The sequence below is a fragment of the Carcharodon carcharias genome, chromosome 8 (genome assembly GCF_017639515.1).
Source record: "Carcharodon carcharias isolate sCarCar2 chromosome 8, sCarCar2.pri, whole genome shotgun sequence".
Taxonomy (NCBI): domain Eukaryota; kingdom Metazoa; phylum Chordata; class Chondrichthyes; order Lamniformes; family Lamnidae; genus Carcharodon; species Carcharodon carcharias.
The window spans coordinates 160229753-160241881 of NC_054474.1; the positions used below are offsets into that span (position 1 = coordinate 160229753).

General features: G+C 43.6%; 1 protein-coding gene across 1 annotated transcript in view; it reads right to left on the bottom strand.

The window, feature by feature from the left end:
* med27 (mediator complex subunit 27) overlaps positions 1-12129 on the bottom strand; it is a 300082-nt gene that overhangs the window by 44001 nt on the left and 243952 nt on the right. The window contains exon 5 of the mRNA XM_041193685.1: positions 1204-1311. Within this exon, the coding sequence (XP_041049619.1) occupies positions 1204-1311 (108 nt within the window). The remainder of the gene's footprint in view (positions 1-1203; positions 1312-12129) is intronic.

The window sequence follows — 12129 nt, forward strand, 5'->3', positions numbered from 1 at the left end:
GGAAGCTGCAAGGGGATATTGATAAGATGGTTCAAAAAATGTCAGATGGAATTCAATATCACTTTGAGGTGGCAAATTTGGTAAAAAGAAATAAAAACAATAATTGTACTTCAAATGGAGGAAGGCCCGTGTGAGCAAAAGATCAGTGATCCAGTCTCCAAACATTCATCATCATGGAGGTTATTTGCATCTGATGGGAATGGAGTGGCAAAGTCCTCTCACATCCAGCCAGTCCTCTGGATCCAACTGATGATCTGGCCACATTAAAAAAGTGAGTCTTCTAATACCCCAGAGGATGATCTGCCTGATATAAAGGCAGGAATCAGGAGAATAATGCAGGAAGATTTGGTAATGAGGAAGAGTGCATGGGCTTGGGGGTTCAGGATCACAAGTCATTATGAGCAAAGTATTATAATTCAATAGAATATTCTTGTTCCATCCTCAAAATCAAAGTGTTATGTTGAGCAAGATCTTTCCTCTCTACAGTTTATTCTACATGTTAAGTAATTTTTTGTGCTAAGAATTGATTTGAATTATCAGACAAATTGAATTAAGCAAATTCAAATGCAGAGGAATAAACTGTAAATCTAAGTATCTTTCCAAGCTATTGTTATACAGATATTCAATCCTCAATCTATTCCTTATAATGGTTTCCATTATTTTACCTGTTGTTGATGTTAGTTCCCTTTAGGCCAATTAGCATGGGTCAGACTGATCATCCGTTTAAATGTAAGAACTATATTTGTTTTCAATCCTGCAATATTAAATGTTCAAGGGTTCCTTCATTATGATAACCAATACCTCTCTACAACCTCCTGCATAGTAGCCAGTATGCCATCTGGCTGAGGTGATTAGTGAGGCTTCAAGCCTTAGAATTCATCAAATATCACTGGTACACTAACTTCAAAATCCTCTTGGGTATTTGATATGTTGTTATTATCCTCTATGGTAAACACTATAAAATATGTTAAATGTTTTCTCCTTAAGCACACTGAAAACCTCACTCGTAACAGGAGTGCCATTTCTGCTATTCAACCTGAGAATGCAAAGAATTTTGCAACTTATTTTGGTTCTGTACATTTCTCCAATTCTATTTTACAATATTCAGCAGTAGAAATACCCAGATTGATTTGTGATTAATGACTCCGATATTGAAAAAATATTTTTTTTCACCAATCAAGTTAACGGCTCAAGCATCCCTACCTTCCCATCTTCTGTGTAGACGTTTTCATTGTATGCCTTAACAATTGTCCGATCAATAAATAAACTCCTCATCACAACAATTGCCTTTAATACCTTTCCAAGTGTGACCTGTAACAAAGAATTAGAAAGCAGAACAGATTTTTAAAAACACGTGAAGTTTCCAGCTGATACACTCACAAGGGTAGTGACCATTCTATCTTGGGAAAAATATAGTATGATTGTTCACAAGCTGCCTTTTTGTGATACAGTATGTATATATAATTATGATCAAAGCTGCCCACATTAAACCATTATACCTGCTTTACAATAACCATCTCTAAAAAAGAACCTAAAACAATCTCACTGCATGTCATAGGAACTTGCACCAGTCTATTACTGTAAAGCGTAACAAGGAATTTAAACATCTCAGATGACTGCTATCAGGCCTCAAAAACTATTTTATGATTAACTGTAAAATAATTTAACAAAGTAACAGTGCTTTATTTTGTGTGGTTATTTTATCTCATACGTGGTTATTTATCAGGACCTGAGGAATGGAAATATTTTTGAATCATTGGCCTTTCTCTCCTTGCCTCCAGGGAAGCAACTAGCCTCTATCTGGCCCCTGCTCCAAAATGGCATGGCTAAACTCAGCAAGTCAATGCACTGTGAACCACAGTGGGCAGTCATATGGCTGCACGAGCAATGCTGTGGAAACTGGAGGTGGAGTTCATATCATCAGGAGCTCTGAAATATTGTACGGTGCAACAGCTTCTATTTGAAGTGTGACTGTAATATATAAAGGCATTATTAGCAATCAGCTGCACCTACTGCAGGGAAAACTTTTAGAAACCTGTCAAACCCTTCTAACATGTACTATATTACACATAGCTCTGTGCATTAGCTGTGTGAAATGTGGCTGCAGGCTATAATGAGCTTTTAATCCCAAAGAACACTTCAGAAAGTTGCTCAATACACCAGGTCGCACAGCCTCAGGCTATAATAATTACAGAGTTCTGTGAATTTTTCTACTGCGTGTTACTGCAACCAATATTCTTATAACTGTTAAAAATTAATCAACATGCTTAATCAGTTACTACTGCTGTGGAAGAAAATTTAGAAGTAAGGCTTGTCAACATCTTTTATTATCAACAGGTAGTGCATTTCTGCATCTTCGAAAGTCACAAAATTGTATTACACAATATATCAGACAAAGACAGCACATTCTAATAGTGAAGTAGAATCAGAATGAGTTTTAGTGCTTTATTTGTCCTGTGTATTGCTCCACCTGCCTTGATTTCTCCTCACTTAGGGAGAAGCTTATTGCCCTTTTTTGTGCCTGATGTGACTGGAATAGAATCGCAGATGCGAAGTTGTGACCCATCAACTCTTGTGGTTCGGTACTCTGGAGCAACAATGTGTCGCATAACACTTCTCAGAAATCAACATTTTTGACAAAGTTGATTCCTCATTGCAATGTTCACTATAAATTAATCCTGGTAACAGTTTCTCTATACCTATCCTATGGTCGCTTTAAACACCTCAATTAGATCAACATTCAAACTCAAAGGAATGCAAATCAACTTTATGAAATCAGTTTTCATAATTTAACGCTTTAAACACCGGTATCGTTCTGGTGAAGCTGAGCTGCAACCCCTATTAGACCAATAAATCTTAGAGGTTTAGTGCTTCGAAAAAACAAAAGCAGTACTTTAGAAGGGATCAGACCAAAATGTCATATAACTGAAATATCATTTCCTCACTTTTGTTTCCCACCTGCCTTGAAATAAAGACCAACTCAGGCTGGGCGGGAACAGAGCAGTGCAGCCAGTTCCTGAGGCTTGTGTCGAGGGCAGGAGAGTCGGAGGTAAGGAAAGCACGCCCCTTTTTTTACGGCACCAGCTGCTGTAAAGCAGGTAAGCTTAAAGATCCAGCCACTTTGAGAAGTCGGGGAGACGGTAAGTTTAAAAGCAAAATACTGCGGATGCTGGAAATCTGAAACGGAAACAAAAAATGCTGTAAAAACTCAGCAGATCTGACAGCATCTGTGCAGAGAACTCTCCAGTCACACGGACTCAAAAAGTTAGCTCTGTCTTTCACTCCACAGATGCTGGCAGATCTGCTGAGTTTTTATAGCATTTTTTGAGATAGTAAGTCTATCAGGTAAGTGGGTAGGATTGGGGAGGGGGAAGGCGATGGTTGCTCGGAGGGGGGGTGTGGCGAGTTGAGGCGGTCCCATAGGGGTAGGGGGGTGGGGGGGATTCCCGTGGGGGGGTCAGTACCATAGTTGCCCAGAAGTTACAAGAACTAAAACCATTTCTAACTTTTCCTGGGTAACTATTACTGTAAGATAGTCAGAACCAGGGGTTTGCAATTTATATCATACTTTTGGATGGTTCCCATTGCAAGGCAATTGCTTGACAGAAGTTTGTAGTTTGAACTTCCCAGGCAATTGTTGTGCAGCCCTTACCTGGGACTTACAGTGGCGTTCCACAGCGCATCTTTGCCCCCCCCCGCCCCCCCAGTCATGATGCCCAAGAGCCCAGAAGTTATGGGTCTACATCTTGAACCATCTTATCTATCTGGATGGTTTAAATGGGTGTTCAAGGTACCACAGTACTACTTGAAGAGCAGCAGGGAATTCTGCTGTACTGGCAAATGCTTCTTCAAATGAACACCAAGAATAGTTGGGTAATCATTTATCCTGTTTTGCTGATGGGAACTTGTGTGCAGAACTCTTTGTTTGCCTACATAACCATAACCATATTCACAATGAACTAATTCAATGTGAGGTGTTCTCAGACATATACTGAGAGATGTGATGAGGCTTCGTATAGATGCAATCTTTATGTGGCAAGGGGAGTGTGACACAGAGTTTCAGTTACATTTCAGATATATACACATTAACATCTTTAAACAGTCACATTAGGTTAGGTTCTGTCAGCTTTCTAAAGCTGCAGTGAATACACATTATGTTCTGGTATACTGTTTATTCAACTGCTTATTGTTCAAACAATCAGTCTAGCAGTCTATAGTGACTGTGTGATAAAGTGTTTATCCTTCTGCATTTATGATGCTGAGGAAATCATATGGCGTGACTTGATCTATCCAGTAAACTAGGGTACTGTGAAGAGGGCACATTGATAAATATAGTGAGCTCTGGGTCAAACAATCAAAGATATACTCAAGACAAAAATAAAAATACCTGGAAAAACTCAGCAGGTCTGACAGCATCTGCGGAGAGGAACACAGTTAATGTTTTGAGTCCGTATGACCCTTCAATAGAACTAAGGAAAAATAGAACAGAGGTGAAATGTAAGCTGGTTTACCGGGGGGGGGTGGTGGTGGTGGTGGTGGTGGTGGTGGTGGTGGTGGTGGTGTTAGATAGAGCTGGATAGAGGGCCAGTGATAGGTGGAGAATGCCAAAAGATGTCATGGACAAAAGGACAAAGATAGTGGTGATATTAGCTAAGACATATGCTAATAGGTGACATTAAGGGTAGAAAGCAGGATGAGCAAGGTTCAGATAGCCCTAGTGGGGGTGGGGTGGGGGGAAGGGATCAAAATAGGCTAAAAGGTAGAGATAAAACAATGGATGGGAATACAATTAAAAATAATGGAAATAGGTGGGAAAAGAAAAATATATATAAATTATTGGATAAAAGGGGGATTGGAATGGAGGTGGGGATGGAGGAGAGAGTTCATGATCTAAAGTTGTTGAACTCAATATTCAGTCTGGAAGGCTGTAAAGTGCCTAGTTGGAAGATGAGGTGCTGTTCCTCCAGTTTACGTTGAGCTTCACTGGAACATTGCAGCAGGCCAAGGACGGACATATGGGCATGAGAGCAGGGTGGTGTGTTGAAATGGCAAGCGACAGGGAGGTCCGGGTCATGCTTGCAGACAGACGGAAGGTGTTCCGCAAAGTGGTCACCCAGTCTGTGTTTGGTCTCTCCAATGTAGACGAAACCGCATTGGGAGCAGCTAATGCAGTAGACTCAATTGAGGGAAATGCAAGTGAAATGCTGCTTCACTTGAAAGGAGTGTTTGGACCCTTGGACGATGAGGAGGGGGTAAGTAAAGGGGCAGGTGTTGCACTTTCTGCGGTTGCATGGGAAGGTGCCGTGGGAGGTGTTTGAGGTGTAGGGGGTGATGGAGGAGTGAACCAGAGTGTCCCAGAGGGAACGATCCCTGCGGAATGCCATCGCGGGGGGGGGGGGGGGGGGGGGGGGGGGGGGGCTGCGTTGAAGGGAAGATGTGTTTGGTGGTGGCATCATGCTGGAGTTGGCGGAAATGGCGGAGGATGATCCTACTCAGATTCTACTCAGTGTTGTACATATTATGGGCTCACTTACGTAAAGTGAAACGGGGATTCTTATAATCAAGGGAGCAGTGCGGAGAAAAGGAAAATAAAATTATAAAATGCTTCTTTTACATTTAGAAAATCTAGGTCTGTAGTTTTCCCATTTGGGGTATGTTGTCTTGTTGACTGGTATCCTTTACATAAATCATAGATTATTTAAGCTATGAGGTAAAATAAGAACTCTTATAAAAATGGGGCCTGAACTTCCATACAGTGGTAATAAACATCGGATTGCCACTGTGTTCCTTTTTGCTTACTTTAGTCGAGAGATGCACATTTCACGCCTGGACCTCTGACCCAGGCCTGGTGAGAAATGTGCAGCATATCTGGAGGCCTTCAAGTGTAGGGCAGCAGCACTGGGGGAAGTGAAACCACCCCCCCCCCCCCCACCCACCCACCCCCCCCACCCCCCCCCCCCCCCCCCCCCACCCCCCACCCACCCCGCACCCCCCCCCCCCCCCCCCCCCCCCCCCACCCCCCCCCCCCCCCCCCCCACACACACACACCTAAATCAGGTAAGTTTAGAGGTCCCAGGCACTTTGAAAAGCCAAGGAGATGGCAATTGTGTAAGGTAAGTGAGGCAGGGGTCAGGGAGAGTGGGGGTGGTCAAGGGAGAGTGGGGGTGGTCAAAGGAGAGTGGGGGTGGTCAGGGGAGAGTGGGGGTGGTCAGGGGAGAGTGGGAGGGGGAGGAGGAAAGAGGTCAGTGGTTAGTCTCGGGGTCGGGCTGGGAGTGCAGTCACTACTGTGGTTACCCAGGGGTTATAAGTGATTTTAATCCTTCTAACTTTTCCTGGAACGCTTCTGCTAAAAGAGTCAGAACCATCTAAAGTCTCCAATTTAAATCAGAGTATCGAATGGTTCCAGGTGCAAGGTAACTGCCCATCAGAAGTTTAAACTTCCCGGGCAATTCTCATGCAGTCCTTGTGTGGGGACTTTCACCACATCCTCTGGGAGTACTTGTCCATTTTGGCAGGAAGGATAGAAAAGCAGTACCTTACGTCACATCAACAATTTCCAGTTCCCTGGTCCCAACCGCTTACTCTTCACCATGGACGTCCAATCCCTCTACACCTCCATCCCCCACCAGGATGGTCTGAGGGCCCTTAGCTTCTTCCTGGAACAGAGGCCCGAACAATCCCCATCCACCACTACTCTCCTCCGTCTGGCTGAACTTGTTCTCACACTGAACAATTTCTCCTTCAACTCCTCTCACTTCCTCCAAATAAAAGGTGTGGCTATGGGTACCCGCATGGGCCCCAGCTATGCCTGTCTCTTTATGGGGTATGTGGAACATTCCTTGTTGCAGTCCTACTCCGGCCCCCTTCCACAACTCTTTCTCCGGTACATCGATGATTACTTCGGTGCCGCTTCATGCTCTCGTCAGGACTTGGAAAAATTTATTAATTTTGCTTCCAATCTCCACCCCTCCATCATTTTCACGTGGTCCATCTCTGACACTTCCCTTCCCTTCCTTGACCTCTCTGTCTCAATCTCTGGTGATAGACTGTCCACCAATATCCATTACAAACCCACCGACTCCCACAGCTATCTCGACTACAGCTCCTCACACCCTGCGTCCTGTAAGGACTCCATCCCATTCTCTCAATTCCTTCGCCTCCGTCGCATCTGTTCCGATGATGCTACATTCAAAAACAGTTCCTCTGACATGTCCTCCTTCTTCCTTAACCGAGGTTTTCCACCCACTGTCGTTGACAGGGCCCTCAACCGTGTCCGGCCCATCCCCCGCGCATCCGCCCTCACGCCTTCTCCTCCCTCCCAGAAACATGATAGGGTCCCCCTTGTCCTCACTTATCACCCCACCAGCCTCCGCATTCAAAGGATCATCCTCCGCCATTTCCGCCAACTCCAGCATGATGCCACCACCAAACACATCTTCCCTTCACCCCCCTTATCGGCATTCCGTAGGGATCGCTCCCTCCGGGACACCCTGGTCCACTCCTCCATCACCCCCTACTCCTCAACCCCCTCCTATGGCACCACCCCATGCCCACGCAAAAGATGCAACACCTGCCCCTTCACTTCCTCTCTCCTCACCGTCCAAGGACCCAAACACTCCTTTCAAGTGAAGCAGCATTTCACTTGCATTTCCCCCAACTTAGTCTACTGCATCCGTTGCTCCCAATGTGGTCTCCTCTACATTGGACAGACCAAACGTAAACTGGGCGACCGCTTTGCAGAACACCTGCGGTCTGTCCGCAAGAATGACCCAAACCTCCCTGTCGCTTGCCATTTCAACACTCCACCCTGCTCTCTTGCCCACATGTCTGTCCTTGGCTTGCTGCATTGTTCCAGTGAAGCCCAAGGCAAACTGGAGGAACAACACCTCATCTTCCAACTAGGGACTTTACAGCCTTCTGGACTGAATATTGAATTCAACAACTTTAGGTCGTAACTCCCTCCCCCATCCCCACTCCCTTTCTGTTTCCCCCTTCCCTTTTTTTTCCAATAAATTATAAAGATTTTCCTTTTCCCACCTATTCCCATTATATATTAAAATTAAAAAAAAAAACCCACTAGAGCTATACCTTGAGTGCCCTACCATCCATTCTTAATTAGCACATTCGTTTAGATAATATCACCAACTTTAATTTTAACACCTATGTGTTCTATTGTACTATTGTCGTTGACATCTTTTGATGATCTGCTTCTATCACTGCTTGTTTGTCCCTACAACCACACACCTCCACCCCCCCCTCCACCTCTTTGTCTCTCTATCTCTCCGCCCCCCACACACACACCTTAAACCAGCTTATATTTCAACTCTTTCTTGGACTCGAACGCAAGTTCTGTCGAAGGGTCATGAGGACTCGAAACGTCAACTCTTTTCTTCTCTGCCAATGCTGCCAGACCTGCTGAGTTTTTCCAGGTAATTCTGTTTTTGTTTTAGAAAAGCAGTATACTATTTAAATGGAGAGAGATTGCAGAACTCAGTGGTAAAGGGGAAGCCGGGTGTCCTGGTATATGAATCACAAAAAGTAGTATTGCAGGTCGAGCAAGTGATTAGGAAGGTAAACAGAATGTCAACATTTATTTCAAGGGGAACGGAATATTAAAATAGGCTGTTCAGGGCCTTGATGAGACCACATCTGGAATACTGTGTACAGTCTTTGTTTCCTTATTTGAAAAAGGATGCAATTGCATTAGAAGCAGTTCAGAGAAGGTTCCCTTGACTCTTTCCTCAGATGAGGGGCTTACCTTATGAAGAAAGGTTGAACAGGTTGGGCCTATACTCACTGGAGTTTAGAAGAATGAGAGGTGATCTTATTGAAACATATAAGATCCTGAGGAGAGTTGACAGGGTAAATACCAGAAGAATGTTTCCACTTGTGGGAGAGACTAGAACCAAGACTTACAGTTTGAGAATAAGAGGTCTACCATTAAGACAGAGAAGAGGGGAATTTTTTTTTTCTCTCAAAGGGTGGTTAATATGTGGAAATCTCTTTCCCAGAAAGCAGTGGAGGCTGGGTCATTGAATTTATTCATGGTAGAGTTAGACAGATTTTTGATAGCTAAGGGAGTCTGGTCAGTGGGGGTGGACGGGTTGGGTAAGGAGGATAGAAAAAGACTAGTCGGGTTGGGGTCGGTGGATGGGTGGTTGGAGGGGAGTCAGTTTCAGACCAAGAGCTGAGTTCAAGGACACAAGGGAACCTTCCATTGTGGTTAGTGTTAAGCGGGTGTTCTTGACCAGGTACATTATAGAACCCAAGTCAAAACTTTCTGTACTCTAATTCATCGAGAAATAATCTAAACTAGCCAGAAATCTGGTTGTGGAGCTCAGATTCCATTCTGATGCTGTGAAACATAAAACACAAAAATCTCTATATTTGTCACAGATCTACCTAACATTCTAACCCAACCACATCTATTAATTCCTTGATCCCATGGTTTCTCAGACAGGAATAGACTTAGAGTCCCGAAGAAACAAAAGTCATCATGTACACAGATCATCAAAAGCTCACGTAAAGGAATAAAATATAATCAAACTAATTAAATGTTGGTCTTTATCTCAAGAACACTGGAATACAAAAACGTGAGCAGTGATGTTTCCATTATGCAGAGCCTCTGTTAGACCCCATCTGGAGTGGTGCATTCAGTTTTGGGCACCACACCTCAGACAAGATACTTTGGGCTTGGAATGAGGTACTGCTTAAGGTTTAGGGACCAACATTTAATTAATCTGATTATATTTTACTCCTTTGCACTAGCTTTTAGTGACCTGTGTACGTGAAGACTTTTGTTTCTTCAGAACTCTTAAGACTATTCCCGTTGACCTTAACAATGAGAGCGGAGGTCGGAAACTTCAACTCCCAATGGCCTTCAGAGCTTTTGCACATGTGCAGACCAGGAGCGGGCTGCACATGCGCGGATCTGCAGGGTTACTGCAGAGAAACAAGCCCCAAACTGGAAAAGGGCTGCGGGAAGCAGACTAAGTGATGAAGACAGCCGTAGGTTGGTGAGCCTGTGCTTTGGGCTGTTGGGATAAAGGTATGCTTTGGTGTTTTGCTTGGCACGGCCGAAGATCTGAAGTTGTGCTTGCGAGTTGGTGCCCAGGTGTATACTGGGGAACACAGGTTAATGGAATCTCAGGAGATGAGACTGAATTGTCTGACTTGGAGTGGCTTTTGGAGAGAATTCCAAGGTTAGATCTTTGAAGGTGAAGACTGGAATCCCTTGAGTACTATATGTCCAGAATTTTCTGAAGACTTTTTTGCTGCAGACTTGCATCCATTGAGAACTGGACTAAGACTGAACTAATTAACACCCTTGACAAGAAGGCAGACGTTCACCTGGTTAGGGTACAACTCAACTCCAGGCCCCCTGAGTTGAAAGGGAAGTCCTCGGTGCCAATATACCATCCAGTTTCTGAATGTGAGCAACATATTTTGATCGCTGTATCATAAATGGCCTCAATTTGCAAGGTTTCAGGCCTGGTACTCTGATCATTTATGCAAATTGTTGGGGATTGCATTGCATAAGGTGCAGATGAGCAATGTTTGACTTGCCATGTTGCAATTTCTGAACAAAGTCCCAGTCATCTTTTTAAATAACCTCTCCTTTAGTTTCACCTCTTGATAGAGGTTTTGAAAAACTAAGTACAGTTGGGCAATGATCTCTTTAAAGTTTAGTTTTCTGTGCAGCCTGTTTCCCCCTCCCCCTGCCACCCCCAAGTGCACTGCCCCTTTAAGACACACACTCACTATTTATCACAGAACAAGGCTTGCGCGAGTCCTTTTTAGGTGGCTGTGAGACCTCACACAAGGTCGAAATATTATAGTTTGGGGCCAAATAGGATATAAATCCTCAAGAGACCTGGCAAATCTCTACTGCTCTGACTAAGAGTTGCTGGTTCAAAGAGTGCCTATTAAAGCAGTGTTGCCCATTAGAATTTTGATGTTCACTAAATTTGTGGCGCTCAAAGCGCCATATTCACCATATAGTACAAAACATATGGAATATGAACAAAATCAAATGCGCAATCTTCTGAAAATAGGTTTGAGGTTTTAAACTGTCAGAAATCAAAACTGATGCACTCACTGCCTCCAGGAGAACAGCTTGAAAAGGACTTTGCAATCCAACTGTTCTGCAAAGCAAGCCTGCCGGATATGCTCTCAAAGGGTGGTGACAATCTGTGAACTGAAGCGTTCAGTTTCTGCAGTATTTAAAAAAAAAATATATATTTCAAACATGTCAAAACAATCTTATCAGAATTGATACATTAGAAGATTCAGAAAGGGAAAAAAATTTAGAAATCCCTACGTCTTGGCTCCTGAGCTCTGACTCTTATCTTGCTTACACTCTGTTGCCTGTCATTTCTATACATTTAATAGAGCTTTGGCACATGGCCAAAATCTTGTAATTTATCCTTTTACAGCAACAGTGCCCTAGTCCTTTCATTCATTCATTTCAACAGATCTATTAAGATGAAGGCTGAACACATTTGAATGTTGTTGCACTGCCTCTGCTTGCCAAAATTATACATTTCAACCATCATTGGCAGCCATACAGTGCTGCCTTGTCACTCATGCACTTCAACTGTTTTGCAAAAACTGCCAACTGCCGGATAATCAAAACCAGATTCTTAAGTTAAAATCCCCTGTGTCACATAGATTTTTCAAGAAAATTTCTACAGCAATTGAACCACAGTCATTCTGAAGGTTAGCCCTGCTTTCACAGTGTTTCAGAGTGGTCCTGCAGATCTAAACGTATTGTCATTTTAGGGGCATCCAGACAGAACAGGAACAGAGAAGATAACAGACAGCAGGCCATTTCATTTGTTTCATTGAGCAAGTGGCCCTTCAGCTTCCAGGTCACCAGGAACCGAACTACTGAACTATGTACTGATAAATACAATTGCATTCTGACTGATAAGTGACTCCTGTCAAACAGCAATGTGGTTTATTATTTCTTGCTCAATTAGAGATGGATGACAAAAAGCAGTCCTGCGAGTGATACCCAGGTATCTGTTGAGCAGTCTTAGGATTGTGCAAAGTGAGCAAAACAAGGGCACAAATATTGCCACACTCTATTGGAGGAGATTGCTCTTTTTCAGCCAGCACATGGGGGCT